This window comes from Phyllostomus discolor, chromosome 5 (assembly GCF_004126475.2).
Source record: "Phyllostomus discolor isolate MPI-MPIP mPhyDis1 chromosome 5, mPhyDis1.pri.v3, whole genome shotgun sequence".
NCBI classification, from domain to species: Eukaryota; Metazoa; Chordata; class Mammalia; order Chiroptera; family Phyllostomidae; genus Phyllostomus; species Phyllostomus discolor.
In genome coordinates this window covers 71682829-71708259 of record NC_040907.2, presented here as the reverse complement: position 1 = coordinate 71708259, position 25431 = coordinate 71682829, and the positions used below count along the sequence as shown (strand labels likewise).

The 25431-nt window shown below is 37.3% G+C and overlaps 1 protein-coding gene and 1 pseudogene across 3 annotated transcripts in view; both read right to left on the bottom strand.

Annotated features, from left to right (window-relative positions):
- CCDC18 (coiled-coil domain containing 18) overlaps nucleotides 1-25431 on the bottom strand; it is a 122830-nt gene that overhangs the window by 5340 nt on the left and 92059 nt on the right. For all 3 annotated transcript variants that reach the window (XM_036026433.1, XM_036026434.1, XM_028511477.2), the window contains 2 exons: nucleotides 21864-22064; nucleotides 3220-3687 (listed from right to left, as the gene is read on the bottom strand). In XM_036026433.1, coding sequence (XP_035882326.1) covers nucleotides 3220-3687; nucleotides 21864-22064 — 669 coding nt within the window. The remainder of the gene's footprint in view (nucleotides 1-3219; nucleotides 3688-21863; nucleotides 22065-25431) is intronic.
- On the bottom strand, nucleotides 24547-25212 carry LOC114496127 (annotated as a pseudogene).

The window sequence follows — 25431 nt, the reverse complement described above, 5'->3', positions numbered from 1 at the left end:
AAGGCATTATTAAAGAAAGTGAAGAAGACACAAATAAATGCAAAGGTATTTTGTGTTCATGGATTGGAAGAAACAATATAGTTAAAATGGTCATACTACCCAAAGCAGTATACAGATTTAATGCAATCCCCATCAAAATCCTAATGGCATTCTTAAAAGAAATAGAACAAAAAATCCTCAGATATGAATGGAACCACAAAAGACCCTGAACAGCTAAAGCAATCCTGAAAAATTGAACAAAGCTGAAGGAATCACTCTCCTTGACTTCAAATTATAACAACAGCAATCAAAAAAACAACATGATACTGGCAGAAAACAGACATAGAACAATGGAAGAGAATTGAGAGCCCACATGTACATAGGCAAATAATTTTCAACAAAGGAGCCAAAAACATACAGTGCAAGAAAAGAAAGCTTCTTTAATAAATGGTGCTAGGAACATTGGAAAGCCACATGCAAAAGAATAAAACTAGACTGCAATTTGTCACCATATATAAAAATTAACTCAAAATGAATCAAAGAACTAAGTATGAGACCTAAAACAATAAATTACATAGAAGAAAAACAGGTAGTAAAATATGGAAGTTGATCGTATAGAGGATTTTATGAATTTGACCTCAAAGGCAACGAAAGCAAAGGCAAAAATAAATGAATGGGACTGTATCAAACCAAGAAGCTTCTACACAGCAAGAGAAACCATCAGCAAAACAAAAAGGTAACCAACCAAATGGGAGAACACATTTGCAAACGACACTTCTGATTAAGGGTTATTCAAAAAATATAAAGAACTCATACAACTCAACAACAACAACAACAACAACAACAAATCCATTTAAAAAATGGGCAGAGGATATGAACAGATACTTCTACCAGAAAGACTCACAAATGGCCAACAGATAAATGAAAAGATGTTCAACCACACTAGCTATTAGGGTAATGCAAATCAAAACTACAATGAAGTACCACCTCACAGCTGTTAGAAAGGCTGTTATCAACAAGACAAGTAATAAGTGTTGGAGAGGTTGTGGAGATAAAAGAACCCTCGTTCACTGCTGGTGGGAATGTAAAGTGGTACAACCACTATCGAAAACAGTATTTTTTGAGGTTTCTCAAAAAATTAAGAATAGAGTTACCATAAGACCCAACAACCTCTCTTCTGGGTATCTTCCCCAAAAACTTGAAAACATTTATTCATATAGATATATGTACCCCTATGTTCAGTGCAGGCAACCACACATTAATGTTTCCCTCTCTTTCTCCTTCCCTTCCCATCTCTCTAAAAATAAATTTAAAAAATCTTTAAAAAGATTGTAACTTCAGTCTCATACTAATCTCTCTCATTCGTCATCTTCACTTGGACATCTAATGGAAATCTCAAATTTAATATATTTAATAAAATCAAATTCTAGATTCTCCCTTTGCCTCCAAATCTGCTCATCTCCTAGTATTCCCCATCTCAGTAAATGGTCAGTTACTCTGGCCAAAATCTTTGTAGTCTCTCTTGACTTCTATTTCACTTCAAACCTACATCAAATCCTGTTGGCTCTACTGTCAGAACATATCCAGATATTGATCCATTCTCAACAGTTCTACATCCATCTTCCTGCCTATCCAAGATCGTCTCTTGCCTGGATTATTACAAGTAGCCTCCTACATGGTCTCTGCTTTTGTCCCTTTATTATCCATTTGTCATAAAGCAGCCAGAGTAATCCTTTAAAAAATAAATCTTCATGTCACATCCCTAAGTCGAACCCTCCAATGGCTTCCCATCACACTTCAAATAAAATCCAAACTTCTTCCAGGAACTATGAGACCCCTAGGACACCCCCGAACATTATCTCTTACCTTATCACTTGCTATTTTCCCTCATTTACACCAAACCAGCCACACACATCCTTGTTGTTTTTTGAACATGCCAGGCATGCTACCACCACAGCATTTTAGTAGCTGTTGTTCCCTATCCTCCAATGCTCTTCCTCTAGATACTGAGATAGTGATTTCCATACTACCTTCAGGAGTCTGATCAAATGGTGCCTTCTTGTGAGGTCTTTCCTGACCAGTCTATCTAAAATAGTACCCCTGTCACACTGTATCTTCTTACTAACTTCTCTTCATAACACTTATTTTTACCTGGCTTTGGAACATAACACTTATTTTCACCTATTTACTTGTGTATTAATAGTCTCTCCACTAAAATAAAAGTTCTGTTTGGATAGGTTCTTGGTCATTTTTATTTATTTCTATAATCCCAAATAGATACAAATAGATACAAATAAATCTACAAATAGATACTCAATAATTATAAATTAATCGAATGGCTAAATAAATGACATATAGAAAACACAACTATAATTTTAAAGGTTAGATAAAAACATTTTATCAGGCTTTAATAGAAGATTGTCTTAATTATTATACCACAATTTCATAATGTGAAAATTTTGTTTTACCCACAATATTATTACATTCATATACTTTTCTACTTATAAATAGTAGATTAAGCTCTTTGTAATTTAAGGAGTGAATATGAAGAAATAAAAAGAAACTCCAAAGTTTTTGTCTTGCATCCATTCTAAAAACACTTTTTAAATTGATTAGGTCACTAAACCTATTTTAATGTGTTTGAAAATGATGCAAATAAGCACTTATAAAAAGCTAAATTACCTAGAAGAGATTCTTTATTTCCATATGCAAACTACAGATTAAATGCTTATACACAATGTTGAGTGTAGTAGGAGTAAAGTTGCCTATACAGGCTGATATGCCCAAAGAATAAAGGGAGTAGATAAATCATGTGAATGACATATTCTGAGCCACTGTGGAAGTTTATGAACTAAACACCAGTTATTTTAATTTTTGCTAGAATGGTTTGCAGGAAGTCTAGAAACAAACTAATTTTCAAGCTCCAGAGGCATTTTTTAATATCTAGAGTTAAAAATACTTTCCTAACATGAGGAAGAATCAGTTACTTAATCAAACATAGAGATTATATTTAATAAAAGATATAGGCTATTTTAACAAAAGTTATTTTTCAAAGCTAAATTTTCAACTCTACTTGTCTGTTGTAAAAGCATTCCAAACTTAAGAGTGAATTTTTTTTGTACTTACAATATTTGTTTATATCATCTAATAGCATGCTTCATTTAAATATATGAATTTTCTACAATAAAATGATTTCAATAGAGACAAATTATTATAACTCCCAATGTATGAAATACATACCTGAGTTAAACCAGCACCTGTTTGCATAGAAGACTTTTTTAATAGTCTCACTTCTTTGTTTATGTATCTTAGCATTCCACTAAGAGTACTGAAGTCATTATTTTCAGAGTTGTCATCTTCTAGGTCATATGTGAGAGGTTTAAATGAGTCTGACTGGGTATAAGTCAGATCCTTCTGGCTTTCTCCTAATGTTGAAGGTTGTTCTAACTGCATTTTTTTTAAGTCCTGTAGTAATTCTTCAGAAAGATCTTCATCACCATGAGTTTTAAAACTAAGGTCACTGGCACTAATAGAACGACGTAGTTTTCTACACTTGAAAAAAGCTGTGTGAGCATACTTAGCAAATTTTGGATCTTGAATGCCAGGAATAATGGCTACTGGAGATGAAAATGGGGCTGGTAGAAATTTGATGTCTTCTGCCTTTTCATGTCTAGAAATTTTGGCTTGTAATCTGGTTAATTCTGATTCCTGTAGAAAAAATGGTACACAGTAGGTGATCGACTTTGTTAAGTGAATTACTTAGAAAATCCCAGATTCTTATCAGTCATCTAAGTCAACCTTCCTCCCAGCATAGTAATTCCTTTTATAACAACTCACCCAGGTTTTCCCAGCTCTGTTTCAACCCTTCATTTGTGGACAATTACATATTTTCACTTGAAGTATGTTTAATTACTCTCCTAAGTAACTCCATAAAAATTAGATTTCCCTTAAAGAATTTTTTTCTGGGCAAGATGGAGGAATAGGTGGATGCACCGTACCTCCTCGTACAACCAAGATTAGAAAACCAATAATTTACAACAATAATTTACTATCAGAATAACACCCAGATCTGGCAGAGGATTTATCTGAATGGAAGTCGGTCAGCCAAGAGGTTGAAGTAGACGCGTTCATCCGGACTGGTAGGAGAAGACGAGCCGGCGGGCGCGGGGCTGGCTCGGGCCAGCGGCACGCGGAGGTCGGGGGAAGGTTTGGCGCGAAATCGGCGCAAAAGCCATCGGGCGCGTAAGAAGGAAGGGGTGATCCCTGAGTACGCAAGCTGTGGCTGGCAGACCCAGAGGGGCAGCGATTGTGGACCAGGGCAGAACTCGCGGCCCGGAAGCCCAGACAAGGGTCTGAGTCCAGGGGAACGGAACTACCGCCACTGTTTTCTCCCGCCCCGCTCCCGCCCCACCCCCACGTATAACGTCACAATCTAGCGACGGGGTGCCCAGCCCCGGTGAGCACCTAAGGCTCCGCCCCCCACCGTAACAAGAGCAACCAGACTGAAAAAAAAAAAAGGAGAGACGGAGAAAAAAAACAAAACCATGTTTTCACCAGAGCAGATCAGTCCCCCAGGACTCATCCTTTTGAGCGACCAAGAATTAGCCAATCTATCAGATGCGCAGTTCAAAACACTGGTGATCAGAAAGCTCACGGAACTGGTGGATTTTGGACGAAATTTAGATGAAAGAATGCAGAGTACCATAAAACAGATGCAGGAAGACACGCGGAGGAGAGCCAATAGTGAAAGGAAGGAATATGAATCTCAAAACAATACAGTGGACCAGAAGGAAGATACAATCAACCAAGCAGGAAAGCATGATGAAATAAGAATTCAAAAAATTGAGGAAAAGATTAAGAGCATCCAAGACACCTTTAAACGTTCCAATATCCGAATTATAGGGGTACCAGAATCGGAAGGGGAAAAGCAACAGATTGAGCACGTATTTGAACAAATAATAAAGGAGAACTTCCCCAATCTGGCAAAGGGAACAGTCTTCCAAGAAATCCAAGAAGCTCAGAGAGCCCCAAAGAAGTTGGACCCAAGAAGAAACACACCAAGGCACATCATAATTACATTAGCCAAGGTAAAAACGAAGGAGAGAATCCTAGAAGCAGCAAGAGGTAAGGGGACAGTCACCTACAAAGGAGTTCCCATCAGACTGTCAGCTGATTTCTCCAAAGAGACCTTACAGGCAAGAAGGGGCTGGAAAGAAATATTCCAAGTCATGAAAGACAAGGACCTACATCCCAGATTGCTCTATCCAGCAAAGCTCTCATTTAGAATGGAAGGGCAGATAAAGTGCTTCTCAGATAAGGTCAAGTTAAAGGAGTTCATCATCACCAAGCCCTTATTTTATGAAATGCTAAAGGGACTTATCTAAGAAAAGAAGATAAAGAAAAGACATGTATAGTAAAAGGACAGCAAACTCACAAATATCAACAACCACACCTAAAGCAAAACCAAAAGAAACGAAGTAAACAATTAGAACAGGAACAGAACCACAGAAATGGAGGGCACATGGAGGGTTAGCAGCAGGGGGTGGGAGGAGGAGAGAGAGGGAAAAGGTATAGAGAATAAGTAGCATAGAATGTAGGTTGAAAATAGATAGGGGGAGGGCAAGAATAGTACGGGAAATGTAGAAACTAAAGAACTCATAAGTATGACACATGGACATGTACTAAAGGGGGAAATGTGGGTGGAGGGGAGAGAAGGGGGGAAATGGGACAACTGTAAAAGCATAATCAATAAAATATATTTAAAAAAAAGGAAAAAAAAAGAAAGAAAAAAAACTAAAAAAAAAAAAAAAAAGAATTTTTTTCTTCTTGGTGTTAATGGCAATATCATTTTCTAGTCAAGACTTAAATCTTGCACCTAAAAATTTTTCTACATATTGTAAAGATACACTATCTTTTGTTCATCTAATATATATATACACACACACACAAAAAACTCTCTTCAGAATTTCTACTAGGAAATAAATGTATATTAGCTACTACTCTGCTTTATATGTCCTCATTACAAGAAAGCTTTAGTATGCTAGACATTTTTCAAAGAAAAATCTTTAATAAAGTGATTAATAATATTTAATAAATCAATCCTTATTAAATGAACTTTTCATTTCTATTATTTTTTATGTCCTTTATTTGGGTCTTCTGGCCCAATTAGGGGACTCTAAGGATGAAACTGCATACATTAAAAAATCATAGTGCCTAAGAAAGTTAAGAGAAGACATTTTAATTTTAAAAATTCAGTAATATGTGTAGTAGTCTCCAAATACATTCTCCTTTTCTTATGAGTATCCATAAGATATAAATTTCTAAATCAGCTACTTTTACTCTAATACTTTCTATTTTCCTAAAAATACTGTTCATAACTGTCACAATCATAGCATATATTACAAAATGAAAAGTTTAACATATATTTCAATTCTTTGACGTCGTTATATCATTTTACCTAGATTAACTTTCTAAGTGGCTACACGGCCATTTTTTTTGTAGTAAGTCTTGTATTCACATTCTTATAATTAATAAAGTAGTTATAGAGTTGATACATATATTAAGGTTATGTGAGGAGTTTTTTTTCTTTTATCTTCACCAGAGGACATGCTCATTCATTTTAGAGAGAGGGAAGGGAAGGCAAGAGAGAGGGAGAGAAATATTGATGTGAGACAGAAAAAATAATCAGCTTCCTCTTGCACACACCCCTACTGGGACCAGACATGCAACTCAGGAATCGAACTTCCTAACTGGGAATTGAACCAGCGATGACCACCAACCAACTGAGCCATGCTGGCCAGTGATTATGAGTTTTGTTTTTATTTTAAACTCTGTATGTTATCTAGCCATAATTGAGAAATGTAGTATCTCAGAAAATAGGATTCCATTTAACTTACAGTTTAACATCTAACTTTTATAATAAAATGTACTATATTGAATACATTAAACATCATTCAACTTTTTCTTAAGACTCAAAGAAGGTCACTGCTGTAATCATTACTGTAGTGTGCCATAATATAATGATGTCTTTAGGGCTCTCAGAAAAAGGTCTTAGCTTTGCTCTGGCTCCAGTTGCACTCAAATACTAGGCATTTATTAGGATACTAAAGGAAGTGAGATGGAAAGATCAATTGCTTCTAATACTGTTATTCTCCTCTCTCTCACTTCTTTTTCTGTTCTCTGTATTTAATGTTGCTATTAATGGAAATGCTTTCCATTATTTACAGCTACTTCTTTTTTTTCCCATTATTTACAGCTACTTCTAATTGTTATAGTTATGCCAGCTTCTGCTCTTCTATTAGTTTTTCTTATTTCTTTCTCCCTTATTCTCTTAAACTCCTTTTCAGTCTAAATTTAAAGCCAGTTCATATTGACTCTGAGAGCTAGTGTCAGAAAACAAAGAAATTCTATTTTCTGACTGGAATATTAGCTAATCATAGTACATGTTCTACAATCTCTACATGTATAGTTCATTTTATACTTGCTGCTTTTTTGGTAATTTTCAAAGTAGTTGAACTTAAAAACTTCTGAGTAATAGATAAGGGCAATACAATTATATTTATTTCATTGATAATATCTAACAAATGGGCAGAGATAACTACTGTGACAAGAAATACACAACACAGAATCTTTAAAATTTTAGTCAGTTTTTCACAGTGAAGTTTTATAATTCTGTATAAATGTTATCAATCCCCAGAATACTAGCTCTATTAATGTTTCAATAAAAGCAGAGTGTTCAATCAAAACACTTTTAGATTTTGTCTCTTCAGCTTTCCTCTGGTACTGTGCATATCAAGGTATGTTAAATCAGAAATTTAAGTGTTCAGCTTAGTAACTAGAAATATTCTAAGGTATTATTATTTGACTGAGATTTTTGGCTTTTCAGTAACTTCCATTTTGATATAAAATAATTTATTTTTACAACTAACAGTGGGATTGTTCTTTTTTAAGGTCTTGACTGACCATGTCAAACATACATATTGGCAATTTTGAAGTAATATTAACATTTTTCTCTCTAGACATCAATAGTAGGATTAATTTCAAATCTGAGAATAAACTGCCATTATCAGCAGGGGCAAATAAGTAGCAATGGACTATTTGAAAAGGGACATACATACTCAAGTCCAGTAAAAAAGATTTTTTAATACAATCTTGCATTTCTTAATTTATGATTTTTAAAGGAACTTTAGTGATTTTGAAAAATGCTCCTACTTTTTAAATATATCAATTATAAAACCCTCTAAAATAAACAATATGATTAAGTCTGTATTTGTAAAAGTTCAGGTCCAAGATGGCAACATAGGAGGCTCCTCCCATGACACACCAAATCTACAACTACACAAGGAGTTATAAACCCTACACCCATCATAAAGCCATACAATGGGACTGACCGCCTGATTCCCAGGTTCTCCCAGAAAAGTAAACAGTTTGGACCTCAAATCTAGTTCTCCAACTTTTAAGACTCCCACCTAAAGGATGGCCCCCAAAACACCTGGCTCTGAAAGCCAAAAGGGCTTGCATCCATGAGACCCATAAGACTATATAGCAAACAAGCAGTTAACAGGCTTGCGAGAATGGACCATGGTTATACCCATAGGACTCAGCAAAGAAGCAGGCAAAAAAAAGCCCATCTCCCAGTTATTCCCTGAAAAGAGCCTATTTTCATACTTGAAAAGCTGTTGCCTGAGGGTCAGACTGTGATCCTTTCCAGAGATGGGGGAAGCTGATGGACACATCCTCTGCTTTCTCTCTTGAGTCTGCTTCAAATGGCCAGCATCTCCTTGGAAGGAGCTTGTACACATGTCTGGTACCCCAGATTTTGAAGCTGTTGCCCCTGGGACAGACTCTTGGATTGTATGGCTCTGACAGCCAACTCATGCATTCATGAGTCCAACAGAATGTAGCAAATAAAGAAGCAGTTCTTAAAATCAGCCCTGGCTGGTGTAGCTCAGTGGATTGAGCGTGGGCTGCGAACCAAAGTGTTGCAGGTTCAATTCCCAGTCAGGGTACATGCCTGGGTTGCAGGCCACAACCCCCAGCAACCACACATTGATGTTTCTCTCTCTCTCTCTCTTTCTCCTTCCCATCCCTCTCTAAAAATAAATAAATAAAATATTAAAAAAAAAAGAAGCAGTTCTTAATGGGCACAGGAGCAATCCCTTGCAGCTATATACACAGGCCCAGTGCTGACGAAATGGGCAAAAAGCCCGTATCTGAGTTTCTCCCTGGAAGAGCCCTGACTACATACTTTTCCAACTGCTGCCTGAGAGCCCAGTTTCCAATCGGCCTGGATGGAGGATCTTCCTCTTGTGCATACTAACATGTCTTAGCACATCCTCAGCTACTGAGAGCCACTAACAGCAAAGAATGCTGTTTGGACAATCACAAAGGTTTAAAAGACAACAAAAAGCTCAGGCCAGGCTGAATGATAAAATACATCTCCTGCATGAGACCACTCTATTAAGACTAGGGAAAGTAGCTGTTTTAACTAATGCACAGGAACCAACACAGAGAGTCAAGAAAAATGAAGAAAGAAGAATATGCTCCAAACAAAAGAATAAGCTAAAACTCCAGAAACATATCCTAATGAAACACCTGATAGAAAATACCTAAGAAACACCTAAAGAGACAGGTGATTTACTTGACAATGAGTTCAAATAACCAACATAAAGAGGCTTACCAAAGTGAGGAGAATAATGAGCATATTGATAATTTCAACAAAGAGACAAAAAATACCAAACAGAAATCACAGAGTAAAGAATACAAAAATTGAACTGAACAATTCAGTAGAGAAGCTCAACAGAAGACACAATCAAGTAGAAGAAAGGATCAGTGAACTCAAAAAGAAGGCAGTGGAATTCAACCAATCAGAGAAGCAAAAATAAAAAAGAGTGAAGATAGCTTAAGGAACTAATGGGAACCATCAAGCAAATGAACATACAAATTACAGGGACCCTAAAGGAGAGAAGAGAAAAAGGCAGGCGCAAAGCTTATTCAAATAAATGGAGGACTTTCCAGTCAAGAGAGAAGTTTAAGTTATACAGCTCATCTCCTCACACAACCACATCAAAATTACAACTATACTATAGGAAAACCACCACTCAGCACTGTCAGAAATCGAGTTGAATGGAAGTCTGACAACTATGAAGTTAAAGAAACCACATCCATCCAGACTGGTAGGAGGGGCACAGATGTCGAACAGACTGGTCCCACACCCATGTGTGGTGGATGAAAATTTGGGAGGGATATCTCAGGAGTGAGGAGTCCCAGCCCCATGCCGGGAAACCTAACCCAGGGTTCCAATGCCAGGAAGATAAGTACGCATAACTTCTGGCTACAAAAACCAGCAGGGATTTAATCAGTGGAAAAAACTTCTGGAGTCCCAAGCAGTTCTTCTTAAAGAACCCGCATACAGTTTAATCAGACTCACTCCTGCTAAGTTCCAGCACTGGGGTAGCAGCTTGAAAGGCACCAGTGGCATATGGGGAAGAACTGAAGTGTCTGGCATCAAGGCAAGAGGTGCCTTTCTCCCAGAGGAAAGGCAAGCAGAAGCCAATGTTTCTTTTCTGAACCTTCTCACCACAGAGCCACACACCCAGCAGGTGGGTACCATATCTGAGATTCTGTGAACCTGGCTAACACTGTTTGCCCTGCTTTGGAGATCTCCTGAGCCTCCAGCCCACCCAACTTATGGGCCCAACCAAACTGTTAACCATCCATATGAATGGCTGGTCTTGGCTCATGCTTCACAACTTCCTAAATCCTCTGAAACAAGCAACAGCAGGCCTCAGTGAGCCCCTGGCCCCTTTACCTCTTGCTAAGTGGCTGCAGGCCCAGAAATAGCAGTAGCTAGTTTAGGTTCATAGCTTGGCTTCTCCTGGGAACCTCCAAGCCCAGCACAACTAGCAGTCATTTGCAGACTGCTTTGCAGCTCTTGCAGGGTGGCCCTAGGGAAAACATGGTGGGGGCACTGACCTACACCTGCACCATCAGGGAAACCACAGAGCATGTGCAGCCAGTGAACATCTATGGACCATACTGGAATACTACTACCCTGCCCCTGCACAGTCAATCTTCATGGAGGGTGGAGATTGGTGTTCAGTCCTCATAGCCAGTCCCTGTGGCTGACTGGCCTGGGTAAATCCCTAGCACTGACCTGCCAACAGCAATCAAGGCTCAACCACAAGAGGAGGGTGTACTCAGCCCACATGAATGGCAACCCTCAAGTACCCAGCATGGGTGATAGGGGAGACTGTGCCAATGGACCCTACAGGACACCTGTACATTAGGCCATTCTACCAGGACAGGGAGTCATGGCAACTCTAGCTAATACATAGAAACAAACACAGGGAGGCTACCAAAATGAGACAAAGAAACATGGCCCAAATGAAAACAAAACAAAACAAAACAAAACAAAAAAACCCATATCAAAACTCCAGGAAAAGAACTAAACAAAATGGAGATAAGCATTCTGTCAGATGCAAAGTTCAAAACATTGTTTATAAGGATGCTCAAGGAACCTAGTGAGGACCTCAACAGCATAAAAAGATCCAGTCAAAAACGAAGGACACATTAATTGAAATAAAGAACAACATGCAGGGAAACAGCCTTGGCTGGTGTAGCTCAGTGGATTGAGCACAGGCCTGCAAACCAAAGGGTTGCTGGTTTGACTCCCAAAGGGGCACATGCCTGCATTGTGGGCGAGGTCCCAGTAGTGGGTGTATGAGAGGCAACCACACATTTATGTTTCTCTCTCTCTCCTTCTCCTTCCCTGCCCCCTCTCTAAACACACACACACACGGAAACAACAGTAGGGTGAATGAAGCCAAGAATAAAATCAATGATTGAAACATAAGGAAGCAAAAAACAAGCAATCAGAACAAGAAGAAAAAAGAATCCAAAAAACATGGACAGTGTAAGGAGCCTCTGGGACAACTTTAAGCATTCCAACACTTGCATGATAGGTGTGCCAGAAAGAGAAAAGAAAGAGTAAGCATTTGGAAATGTGTTTGAAAAAATAATGAAAGAAAAATTCACTGTCCTGCCTGGTGTGGCTCAGTGGATTGAGCACCAGCCTGTGAACCAAAAGGTCACTGGTTTGATTCCCAGTCAGGGCACATGACTAGGTTATGGGCCTGGTCCCCAGTTGGGGGTATGTGAAAGGCAACTGATTGAGAGAGGCAGCCAGTTGATAATATCTCTCACACACTGATACTTCTCTCCCTCTCTTCTCTCTCTAAAAGTAAATAAATTTAAAAGTTTTTAAAAAATAAAAATAAATAAAACTTTGTATTAAAGAAAAATAAGAAAAGAAAAGTTCCCTAATTTTGTGAAGGAAATAGACATGCAATTCCAGGAAGCAGAGAGTTCCAAACAAGATGGATACAAAGACACCCACTCCAAGGCACATCATAATTCCATTACCCAAGATTCAAGATAAGGAGAGAATCTTAAAAGCAGCAAGAGAAAAGTACTTAATTCCCTACAGGGGAGTTCTCATAAGACTGTCAGCTGTTTTCTCAAAAGAAACTTTGCAGGCTAGAAAAGATTGACAAGAAATATTCAAATTCATGAAAAATGGGGACCTACAGTCAAGGTTGCTCTACGCAGCAAATATATCATTTAGAATTGAAGGGCAGACAAAGAGTTTCCCAAACAAACAAACAAAAACCTAAAGGAGTTCATCTTCAGAAAACCATTATTATCTAGAATGTTAAAGGGACTTATGTAAGAAAAAGAAAATCAAAACTATGAACAATAAAATGGCAATAAACACACATGTATCAACAAATTAATCTAAAAAACAAACTAAGCAAACAAGAACAGAGGCGGAATCATGGATGGAGAGTGTTTTGATGGTTGCCAGATGGGAGGGTAGTGTGGAGGAATGGTGAAGAAGCAAGGGGATGAAGTACAAATTAGTAATTAGAGAATAGCCACAGGGATGTGGAGTACAGTGTATGAAATAGTGTAGCCAAAGAACTTACCTGCATGACCAAAGGACATGAAGAAAGCTGTGAAGATTTCCTGAGGGTGTAGGGGTGCTAGGTAGAAGAAGGCAAAGGAGGAAAAATTGGGACAATTGTAACAGCATAGTCAATAAAATATAATTAAAAAAACCCCAAAGAAATAATGGATGAAAACTTCCCTAACTTGAGGAAAGAAACAGACATCCAGATCCAGGAAGCCCATAAATTTTGAAATATAATGAATCCAAAGTGACCCACACTAAGACACATTATAATGTAATCCTCAAAAATTGAAGACAAGGAGAGAACCTAAAAGCCACAAGAGAAAAACGACTTGTTACATACAAGGGAAACCCACTTTCACAGTCAGAGAAACTTTACATGCCAGAAAGGAAGGCATGACATATTGAAAACCCTAAAAGAAAAAAAAAATCCAAGAAAGAAAACTATTCCTAGCAAAGTTGCCTTTCAGAACTGAAAAAGAGATAGTTTTCTATATAAATAAAAACTGAAGAAATCCATCTCCACTAGATTGGCCTTACAGGAAATGTTACAGCGACTTCACACTGAACTGAAAGGATACTATTTGTTAGCAAGAAAACACATGAAACTTTAAATCTCACTGATAAACATACAGTTAACTTTAATAATACTCTAATGTAATGGTAGTAGGTAAATGACTTATAATTCTAGTATGAAGGTTAAAAGACAAAAGTATTAAAATAACAACAGCTACAATAGTTTGTTAATGGACACTAATGCCATCAAAAATGTAAAATTGAGTCCCTGACCGGTGTGTCTCAGTGGGTTGAACATCATCCCACAAACCAAAAGGTTACCGGTTCAATGACCACTCAGGGTTTATGCCTGGGTTGCAGGCCAGGTCCCCTGTGGGGGGGCATGCAAGAGGCAACTGATCAATGTTTCTCTTACATGTCAATGTTTCTCTCCCTCTCATTCTCTCTCCCTTCCCCTGTCTCTAAAGATAAATAAGTAAAATCTTAAAAAAAAAAGGCTTTGTGCTATGACTGAGCTAGCTATCACTAACACATAACATGCATAGTTTGGCTACTGCTGGCCTCTGACCCTGGGTAAAGCTTACTTCCTTCTATCACAATGCCTCTTCCTCCAGGGGAGAAACAATGGGAGTTCTACAGAAATCAGAAAAAATCTTCCCTTTCGTCCTCATACAACTTAAATCCTACTCCTTCTTAAACCTCAACGCTACTGCAACCATCCACAAACTCTCAACTTTCCATCCAAAAAAGGAAAATTGAGGAGGCTAGAGTAAAATGTAAAGCTTTAATATGTGTTTGTAGTTTAATATGTGTTTCTTATCAGCTTAACACAGACTTGTAAGATACTGTGGGTAAGCTTCATGGTATCCACAAAAGAGAAACCTACAGTAAATACAAAAATGAGAGAGAGAGAGAGAGAGAGAGAGAAAGGAATCTAAGCATACCTCTGCAGAAAGTCATCAAATCACAGGAGCAAAAGAAGAAAGGAACAAAAGAACTAACAACAGCTGGAAAACAATTAACAAAATGGAAGTAGTAGGTCCATACCCATCAATAACTACTTTAAATATAGATAGACTAAATTCTCCAATCAAATGAGAGAGAAAGAATGGATTTAAAAAATAAAACTCGACTATATACTGCCTAGAGAAACTTCAGTCTTAAGGACACACAAAGACTTAAAGTGAAGACATATAAAAATACCTTCCATGTAAATGGAAACCAAAAGAAACTGGTGTATTTTATACTTTTATCAGGAAAAAAAACAAGATGATGAATGCCATTATAAAATGATAAACGTGTAAATCTAATGAGAGATTTAACATTTGTAAATATTTAGGTACTTAAAAAACATAGGGGCACCTAAATATATAAAGCAAATATTAACAAACCTGAAGGGACAAATAGACAGCAATATAATAATGGCAGGGTACTTCAATATCCCACTTTCACTGATGGATAAATCATGATGACAGAAAATCAATAAGGAAACACTGGGGTTGAACTACACGTTTGATCAAATGGGCTTAACAGATGTTTACAGAACATTTCATCCAACACAAGAATATACACATTCTTCTCAAGCACACGATGGAACATTCTCCAGGACAGATCGTACATTAGGTCAAAAAAAGACTTACTATATTTTCAAAAAACTAAACTCAAATCAAACATCTTCCAACCACAATGGTATAAAGTTAGAAATCAATTTTAAGATGAAAACTGGAAAACTATAGTCATGTGAAGGTTAAACAAACCACAGAACAACTAATGGGTGAAAGAATTCAAAAGCTATCATTTAGATTGGAAGGGTAGATAAAACGCTTTCAAGATAAGGTAAAGGTAAAGGAGTTCATCATCACCATATGAAATGTTAAAGGGACTCTCCTCCCCTACTCCCCCGCTTTCTCTAAAAGAAAATTAAACAATTTAAAAAGCAGACTGCTGTTCGTTAAAAAATAATCTTTTAAATGAACAGGTAAACTACAGAATGGGAGAAAATACTTGCAAATCATATATCTGACATGGGATTAGTTACCAAAATATAAAAAAAACTTATACAACTCAATAGCAAAAAACAATCTCAATTAAAAACAGGTAGAGGAACTAAGTAGATATGCATTTTTCCAAAGACATACAAATGGCCAACAGGTACATAAAATGGTTCTCTGGGAAATGCGGGCCAAAACTATTCTGGGATAGGCAACCCTGGGCTGGGGGGTGGGAGTGTGAACAACTGGGTGGCCTGAGTGCCAGGTGCAGAGCTAGGTGGGCTGTGGGAAGAGTGAGCAGGGGGCAGATGACTGGAGGAGAGGTGCTTAGAACAAGATGCCATTTCAACTCAAGAAAGATTGCTTTGGAGAGAGCAAATGTAATTTATAAGTGTAATGTTGGAAAAGTACTAATGAAGCTTAGAAAACCTACAATAACAGCTACAATTTGGTCCTTGGGAAAAATTATTTGCACTGGAGCAACTAGTGAAAAAGCAGCTAAATCTGGTGCCAGATGTTTTAGCATGTAGTTTGCAAAAGCTAGGGTTTCAGGAAATATTTAGAGATTTTTAAGTTCTGAGGCAATATCTCATTATAGTGTAATTTATATTTTTCTGATTAGTGATGTTGAGCATCTTTTCATTCGTCTATTGGCCATTTGTATATACTCTTTGGATAAGTGTCTATTCAGGTCCTTTGCCCATTTTTTAATTGGGTTTTGTTTTTTTTTGGTGTTGGGTTTTATAAGTTTTTCATAAATTTTGGATATTTACCTTATCATATTTATCAGTGAATATGTTCTCCCATGCTGTAGGTTGTCTTTTTTATTTTGTTGATGCTTTTCTTTGCTGTGCAACACCTTTTTAGTTTGATAGAGCCCTATTTGTTTATTTTTTCTTTTGTTTCCCTTGCCTGAGGAGAGATACCCAATAAAATATTACTACGAGTAATGTATAAGATTTTGCTGCCTATGTTTTCTTCAACAATTTTTATGGTTTCAGATTTAACATTTAAGTCTTTGATCTGTTTTGAATTTAGTCTTGTGTGTAGTATAAGAATGTGCTCCAGTTTCATTTCATATATATCTGTCCAATATTCCCAAAAACATTTATTCAATAAACTACATTTAGCCCATTGTATGTGCTTGTTTCCCCTGTTGATTATTAATTGACTATAAAGGTGTGGGTTTATTTCTGGGATCTCTATTCTGTTCCATTGATCTATTTGTTTTTATGTTAGTACCATGCTGTTTTGATTACTATGTCCTTATAGTATAGTTTGATATTAGGTAGTGTGATTCCTCCAACTTTGCTATTCTTTCTCAGGATTGCTGTTGCTATGTGGGACTTTTTGAGGTTCCATATAAGTTTTTGAAGTATTTTTTCTAGTTCTGTGAAATACATCATTGGAACCTTGACAGGAACTGCACTGAATCTATAGATTGCTTTGGGTAGAATGGACATTTTAATGATATTAATTCTTCCTATCCATGAACATGGTATGTGCTTCCATTTATTTGTATCTTCTTCAATTTCCTTTTTCAGTGTCCTGAAATTTTCTGACTACAGGTCTTTTACATCCTTGGTTAGGTTTATTCCTAGGTATTTTCTTCTATTTGTAGCAACTGTAAATGGGATTGTCTTCTTAATTTCCCTTTCTGTTAGTTTGTTATTGTCATACAAAAATGCAACTGATTTCTGGATATTAATTTTGTATCCTGCTACTTTGCTTAATTCATTGATCAGTTCTAGTAGTTTGTTGGCGGAATCTTTGGGGTTCTCTGTATTTGGTATCACGTCATCTGCAAATAAAGGCTGTTTTACTTCTTTCCAGTTTGGATATCTTTTATGTCTTGTCTGATTGCTGTGGATAAGACTTCTGGTACTATGTAGAATAAGAGGTAAAAGCAGACATCCCTGTCTTATTCCCAAATAATGGGAATGCCTGTAGTTTTTATCCTTTGAGTATAATGATGGCAGTGAGTTTGTCATATATGGCCCTTATTATGTTTAGGTATGTTTCCTCTTGCTGAGAGTTTTTATCATAAATGGGTGCTGGATTTTATCAAATGCTTTTTCTGAACCTGTTGATATGATCTTGTGGTTTTTATCCTTCATTTTGTTTATGCGGTCTATCACATTTATTGACTTGCAAATGTTGTACCAACCCTGCATTCCTGGAATAAATTCCACTTGATCATGGTGTATGATCTTTTTGATGCATTGCTGCATTCAGTTTGCTAATATTTTGTTGAGGATTTTAGCATCTAAATTCATGAAGGATAATGGTCTATTATTTTCTTTTTTTGTAGTGTCTTTATCTGGTTTTGGTATTAGGATAATGCTGGCCTCGTGTAATGAGCGTGGGAGCCTTCTCTCCTCTTGAATTTTTTGAAATAGTTTGAGAAGCAAAGGTGCTAGTGTTTCTTGGAATATTTGGTAAAACTCATCTGTGAAACCATCAGGTCCACGGCTTTTTTTTTATTGGGAATTTTTTGATTACTGCTTCAATTTCACTAGCTATAGGCTTTTTCTGTCTATTCAGGCTCTCTGATTGTTCTTGATTTAGCTTTGGAAGATTGTATGTTTCTAAGATTTTATCTATTAGTCCACGCTGTCTATTTTGTTGGCATATAGTTGTTCATAATACTTCCTTACAGCCCTTTGTTTTTCTTTGGTGTCTGTTGTTATTTTTCCTCTTCCATTTGTGACTGTATTCATTTGTATCCTCTCTCTTTTTTTCTTGATGAGTCTGGTTAAAGGTTTGTTAATATTGTTAGCTTTTCAAAGAACCAGCTCTTGGATTCATTGATCTTTCATGTCACTTTTTCAGGCTCTATCTTATTTATTTTTGCTCTGATCTTCCTTCATTCTACTCACTTTGCATTTTGTTTCTTGTTCTTTTTCAAGTTCCTTTAAGGGTAAATTTAGATTGTTTATTTGATCTTTTTGTTTATGTTTATCTTTTTTTGTTTTGTTTTTATTTTTGCTATAGTCCTGTAATGCTGTGAACTTCCCTATTACTATTGCTTATACCTGTCACACAGATTTTGGATTGTTCTGTCCTCATTTTCAATTGTTTCAAGGTATATTTTGATTTCTTCCTTGATCTCTCTGTTGACCCATTCATTGTATAATAACATGTTCCATGTCTTGGCATGTTTTTCAGTGTTCTTGTGATTTATTTTTGGTTTCATAGCATTGTAGTCAGAGGAGATGCTTCATATAATTTCAGTCTTCTTAAATTTACTGAGACTTGTTTTGTGTCCTAACATGTGGTCTATTTTAGAAAATGTTCCATGTGCACTTGAAATGTATGTACATTCTGCTGCTTTGGAATGAAATGCTCTGAAGATATCAATTAAATCCATTTAATCTTAATTTAAGGCTGCTGTCTCCTTGCTAATTTTCTGTTTGGAAGATCTATTCATTGAAGTCAATGGGGTGTTAAAATCCCCAACTATGACTGTATTTCTGTTGATCTCTCCATTTATGTCCATCAAGATTTGCTTCACATATTTAGGTGCTTCTATGTTGGATGCATAACTGTTCAGTAGGGTTAGTAGGGTTATATCTTCTTATTGGATTGTTCCCTTTATCATTATGTAGTTTAAAGTCTATTTTGTCTCATACAAGTACTGCTACCATAGTTTTTTTCTTTTCCACTTGCATGAAATATCTTTTTCTATCCCTTTACTTTTAGTTTGTATCTTTCAATCTGAGATGGGCCTCCTGGAGGCAGCATATATATATGGGGTCTGGTTTTCTGCCATATATTTACCATATATGTTTTGGTTGGAGCATTTAAGCCATTCATTAAGGTGATTATTGGTAGGTACATATTTAGTACCATTTTGTTGTTAGGCTTTCTCCCCTCCCCTCGTTCCCCCTCTTCCTCCCCCTTCTTCTTAAAGCAGGCTCTTTTTTGTTATAGTACTGGTTTGGTGTTTTGGTGTTTTTCTTATCTGGGAAGTCCCTTACAATTTTTCTTTTAAGGTTTTACTTATAAAGAGAGAGAAAGAGAGGGAGAGAAACATCAGTGTGTGGTTGCCTCTTACGTGCTCCCCACTGGGGACCTGGCCTGCAACCCAGGAATGTGCCCTGACTGGGAATCAAACCAGCAACCCTTTGCTTCACAGTCTAGCACTCAATCCACTGAGCCACACCAGCCGGGGTCATCTCCTTCAATTTTAAATGATAGACTTGCTGGGTAAAGTAGCTTTGGTTGTAGGCCCTTACTTTATTACCTTGAATATTTCATGTCACTTTCTTCTGGACTGAAATGTTTCCTTTGAGAAATCAGAGAGTTTAATTTATGTTCCTTTGTATGTAATTATCTGCTTTTCTCTTACAGCTTTTAGGATTCTCTCCTTTTCTTTATGGCTTGTCATTTTTCTGTATTTTGCCATGTATAATGCATAATTTTTTCACCCAAATTACTGAGGGAAAAATAAGGATTCACATTATTCATGGGCATAATAATAATCTCATGTATAATGCACACAAAACATGGGTGCACATTATACACAGCAAAATACAGTAATTATGATGCATCTCAGTGTAGTCCTCTTTGGGTCCAACTTGTTTGGGATTCTCTGAGCTTCCTGAACTTGTGTTTCTCTTTCCTTTACCAGACTAGGGAAGCTTTTGGTCATTATTCCTTCAAATAGGTTTTTGATCCCTTTCTCACTCTTATCCTTCTGGTATTCCCATGATGCAGATATTGTTATACTTCATGTTGTCCAAAATGTTTCTTAAGCTGTCATTTTTTAAAAATTCTTTTTCTTTTTGCTGTTCTGATTGTGTTTTTTCATGCTTTGTCTTCCAAATCACTGATTCAATGCTCTGCTTCATTTAACCTAATGTTTATTCCTTCCAGTGTATTATTTATCCCAGCTATTGCATTCTTTATTTCTAAGTAGTCTTTTTCTTATGGTTTCTATGTCTTTTTTCATGCTATTGAGTATCCTTATAATTATTACTCTAAACTCTCTATCTGATAAAATGCTCACCTCAATTTCATCTAGTTGTTCTTCTGGAGAATTCTCTTGTTCTTTCATTTGGGGTCTGTTTCTTTGCCTTCACATTTTGGCTACTTTGTGTCTTCTACCATAGTTGTTAAACTAATCAGTGATGTAGCCTCAGGCTGTAATCAGCAGCCTGGCATAAGCTTCACAGGGTAGGGCAGAGTAATTCCTGCAGGTGGGGTACTGCTTCTCCTCAGGCTGATGCCACTTCAAGGGGGAGTGCTCTGCCTGAGAAAGATGGCTTCTGCAGTATGGGGAATGACTTAATAAAGGAATCCTGGCCACTGTTCCTTCAGCTCTCTCCCCAAAGCCATTAACCCCAAACTCTACTCAAGTGTCTCGAGTCCACTCTGTACTCCCTCTGCCTGGGCCCAGGGTAAGTGGCTGTGAACAAAATTTTGTATCTTGGCCCTTTAAGAGGCTCTCTGTATCTCCAGCAGTCTCTCCTTGGCAAATAGAACTCTGCTGTTTTTCACAGCTAGATGTTATCTGGGTTCCTTTCTGGCTCTGGTGCTATAGGCTGGGGAGCCCAGATTGCAGTTGAGACCCCACAGTTCTCATGGGGAACCCGCTGGCCACTCAAACATCCTTCTGGAACTCCAGGTGCCACCCATGGAAGCCCAGCTAACCCTCTCCCACCACCTCTGCACTCTTTGCCAATCTCTTTGTGGTTAAGTGGTTTCTTCCAACTCTCTGTGGTTATAAGTCTTCACTCTAGCTCAGGGGTGTCAAACTCATTTTCACCGGGGGCCACATCAGCCTCAAGGTTGCCTTCAAAGGGCTGAACATAATTTTAGGACTGTGTAAATGTAACTACTCTTTAACAAGGGGAAAGGAGCTCAGCACTGCCGCTGGGTAGAAACAAGGTCCTGGGCCAAATAAAGCAAGGTGGAGGGCTGGATTCAGCCCGCATGCCTTGTGTTAGCCACCTGTGCTCTAGCTAGTGTTCAGCTGGTTACTCAGGATTCCTCTACAACTTAGTTGTAATTCCAGATTGGTCCTGGGAGGAGGTTAGTGTAGCTTCCACTTATTCCTCCATCATCTTGGATCCCCCAAGTAATTATCTTTTTTAGATCCCTGGGCAGCATCAACACCCTGAAGAGAACATGTAATCTTGTTAACTATCCTGTAATACAATCATAGAGTTTTCCCTGTTGCTCTCTCCCACATTCAGGTAATATTCCTTAGGTTCCCTCCTTAACTACAAATGTATAAGAGAAACTGCAAAGTGTCACTCAGAGAAGCATTTATCTCAGTCTGTTGAGATTTTGCTTTCAGGCACGTCCTCTGTTTGGCTCAAATGAATCTTATAAAAATTTTCTACAGGTTTCGATATTCTTACATTGACATATGCTTTATATACTTTTATATGTTTACTTACTTTAATAAGTAATGCTTCATTTGTAGCTTCAATTACTTCATTCCTGTCTTGGACTTGTTGATGCAAACTGCTTACAGTATCCTGAGCTTCTTCTAATTCTAATTTTGCCTTCTCTAACTGTTCATTTAGTTGCTGAACAGATGTCTTTTGAGAGTCAGCAGAAATCTTCCACTTTGCATGATTCTCTTGATGTGAGATCATCTATATAGTCCCAAAATTAAAAAGAAAAAGAAAATAGAGTGGCATTGGTCTGAACAATATTCTACTACTTTTAACCTGTATTTAAATAAAAGTAAATTGTTTTTGAATACAAACATCTGATTTCTCAACAAATAACACAGTAGAGGGAAAAAGGGGGAGAAGAAACTTATAGTCTTAAATTCACTTAAGAACAGTTAACCAGCCCTGGCTGGTGTGGCTCAGAGGATTGAATGATGGCCTGTGGACCAAAAAATTGCTGGTTCGATTCCTGGTCGGGGAGCATGCCTGGGTTGCGGGCCAGATCCCCAGTTGTGGGTGTGCAAGAGGCAACTGATTCATGTTTCTCTCGCACATTGATGTTTCTCTCCTTTCTCTCCCACCTTTCCCCTATCTCTAAAAATAAATAAATAACAAATCTTAAAAGAAAAGAACAATTAACTAAATTCAACGGACCATTTCTGCATCCTGATGGGAACAAATCAAGTATGAAGACATTTTTGTGACAACTGGAGAAATTTGAACTATGACTGGATAGTTGAGGATATTAAAGAATTACTGCCAATTTTTAGGTGTGATAATAGTATTGTGGTTATATTAAAAAAAATCCTTATCTTTTATTCATTAGATTCCACATATAAGTGAGGTCAGACGGTATTTTTCTTTCTCTGACTGGCTTATTTCACTTAGCATAATGTTCTCCAGGTCCATCCATGCTGCCACAAAAGTTAACATTTCCTTATTTTTTAATGGCCCAGTAGTATTCCATTGTGTAAATATGCCACATCTTTTCTATCCACTCATTTCCTGATGGCACTTGTAGGGATACATGTATTTTTTCAAATTAATGTTTCAGGTTTCTTTGGATATACTACAAGAAGTGGGATCACTGAGTCAAAAGGCAGTTCAATTTTTATTTTTTTTAAGGAAAATCCATACTGTTTTTCACAGTGGCTACACCAGCTTGCATTCTGACCAACAGTGCACAAGGGTTTCCTTTTCTTTATACCCTTGCCACAACTTGTTTTATTGGTCTATTGATGATAGCCATTCTGACAGGTGTAAGATGATATCTCATTGTAATAACCCTTATCTTTTAGAGACAGTTACTGAAATGTTTACTGATGAAACAATGATATCAGGGATTTGCTCTGAAATAATAAGTGTTATGTGGAGGGGAGAAGGGAAGTGAGTGAGGTTAAAAGTATAGGGACCACCACACTTCCCAGTTTGCCTATGACAGTATGGGTTTTATGCCTTAGTATCCTCATTAGTTAGTAACAGCATCCCATTTCATTCTCAAACGTATTCCCTTTTAAAGAAATGGTCAATATACTTATCCAAAAGAAGCCAGAATTTATTTATTAAAAATGCGTATTTTTTAAAGGATTTTATTTACTTATTTTTTAGAGAGGGAAAGGGAGGGAGAAAGAGAGAGAGGGAGAAACATCAATGTGTGGTTGCCTCCCATGTGGCCCCCACTGGGGACCCGGCCTGCAACCCAGGCATGCATCCTGACTGGGAATTGAACCTGTGATGCTTCAGTTCACAGCCCTCGCTCAATCCACTGAGCTACGCCAGCCAGAGCAAAAATGTGTATTATTCTTACGTGTTTAAACTTCAGTCACCTTCCAAGTACTCTCAATCTGATGCAATACACCAATCAAGACATTTTTTTCCAGTGCTCAAACCAGTTTTTGAACTTGTCAATTTTGATGCCTTTTAGTGCTGCTTGTTTTTTGTTTCACCTGTTTCATCAGCAAAACATTTCCCTCTGAGGACTTTTTTCATCCAGGGAAACAAAAAATAGTTGCTTGGAGCAACAATGGGAGAATAGGGAGGGTGGGGCATGGGGTTCATGCTGTTTTTGGTCAAAAACTGCTGAACACCCAGTGTGGTGTGGGCAAGTGTGCTCATGAACCCATCATGAAATGGGCAAATGAATTCAAAGAGTCTTCAAAAAACATTCACGGAAACCAAACAAAGCCTCTCACCACAGTGTCCGATGGTACACTGATACGATGGGTTCCTAGAACACTCACCTGTACTACAAGGAACACACCCTCCAGAAGCTAATTCTGTGTTTTTTGGGTTTCCACTTGTAGATGAAATCAAATTTGGGATAAGAGTTGTTAATTATTTAAGTTGAATAATAAAGATGGGAGAATTTATACTATTCTCTCTACTTTTGAATATGTTTAGAATTTTCCACAATAAAAAGTTTAAAAAAATCTTTTTCATAAAAAAATCAGTTTTACAATTATTAAGTGACTTTTCTGACAATTCTGAAACCTATATTTTGAAAAATACTTTTTAAATTTATTGATCCTTTTTTCTATTACTTTAATGACATATTCTCTCATTTTTATATTCAAACAATATACACACTTCAAGTACCAAGGTGAAAAACATTACATTTTTTTTTAGCATTCAGGTATTTATGAAACAAAAATTTGAAATTTGTGCTGCCTGTCACTATCAGAACTAATAAGTAGAGACAAGGACTGAGTCTTTATGGGTGCTTTATTCTGATATCAGTGATCTGAGAAGACAGCAAGTTATATACACTGAAATTTGTCTTAAGCCGACCTTTTTTATAGCTATAAAAAGTGGTCAGACCTGGCAAAGTTGAATATCCTATACCATCTGCCAAAGAGGCCCATCCAAAGAAAAAAAATTCCAGGAGTTTCTTGAATAAAGATCAAGCATTATTATTCCTATAATAGAAAAGATATCTTTAGGTATCTTCTTTAAGAACTTTAGAATATGCCCTATATGAATTTACAGACTCTTTGTGTTATCACTGACTTTAAAGGAACACCTTGTTGCAGAAGCAGGAACTGGTTCCAGGAGTTTTACTGTCGAGCCATAGAAAAATGCTTCACAGTAGCCCTTGAGCCATTTAATATATTCTTTACTGATAATTCTGGTCTTTCCAAGAGATCCAATGCGCTGTATATAAAAACTATGTTTCTCTAGGGAGAGTGTCTTTCTTTAAGGATCATTGAAAAAGTGTTTAAAGTCTTGGAGAGTCTCTAAATGTGAGGTGATCCAATCTAATTGTAAATGCAAGGTATTGGGTCCAAAGAGATCACTGTACAGCTGGAAGACTTTGTTCATCAAATGCTGCACCCCAGATCTCACTTCTCATACTGTGATACAAGTGCTAGGTTCTTTGAGAGGAGAGCTGTTTTTATTTATTTATTTATTTATTTATTTATTTATTTATTTTTAGACAGAGGGGAAGGGAGAGCTCGAGAGGAACCGCAATGTATGGTTGCCTCTTGTGTGCTCCCCACTGCGGCCCTGGCCTGCAACCCAGGCATGTGCCCTGAGTGGGAATTGAACTGGTAACCCTTCGGTTTGCAGA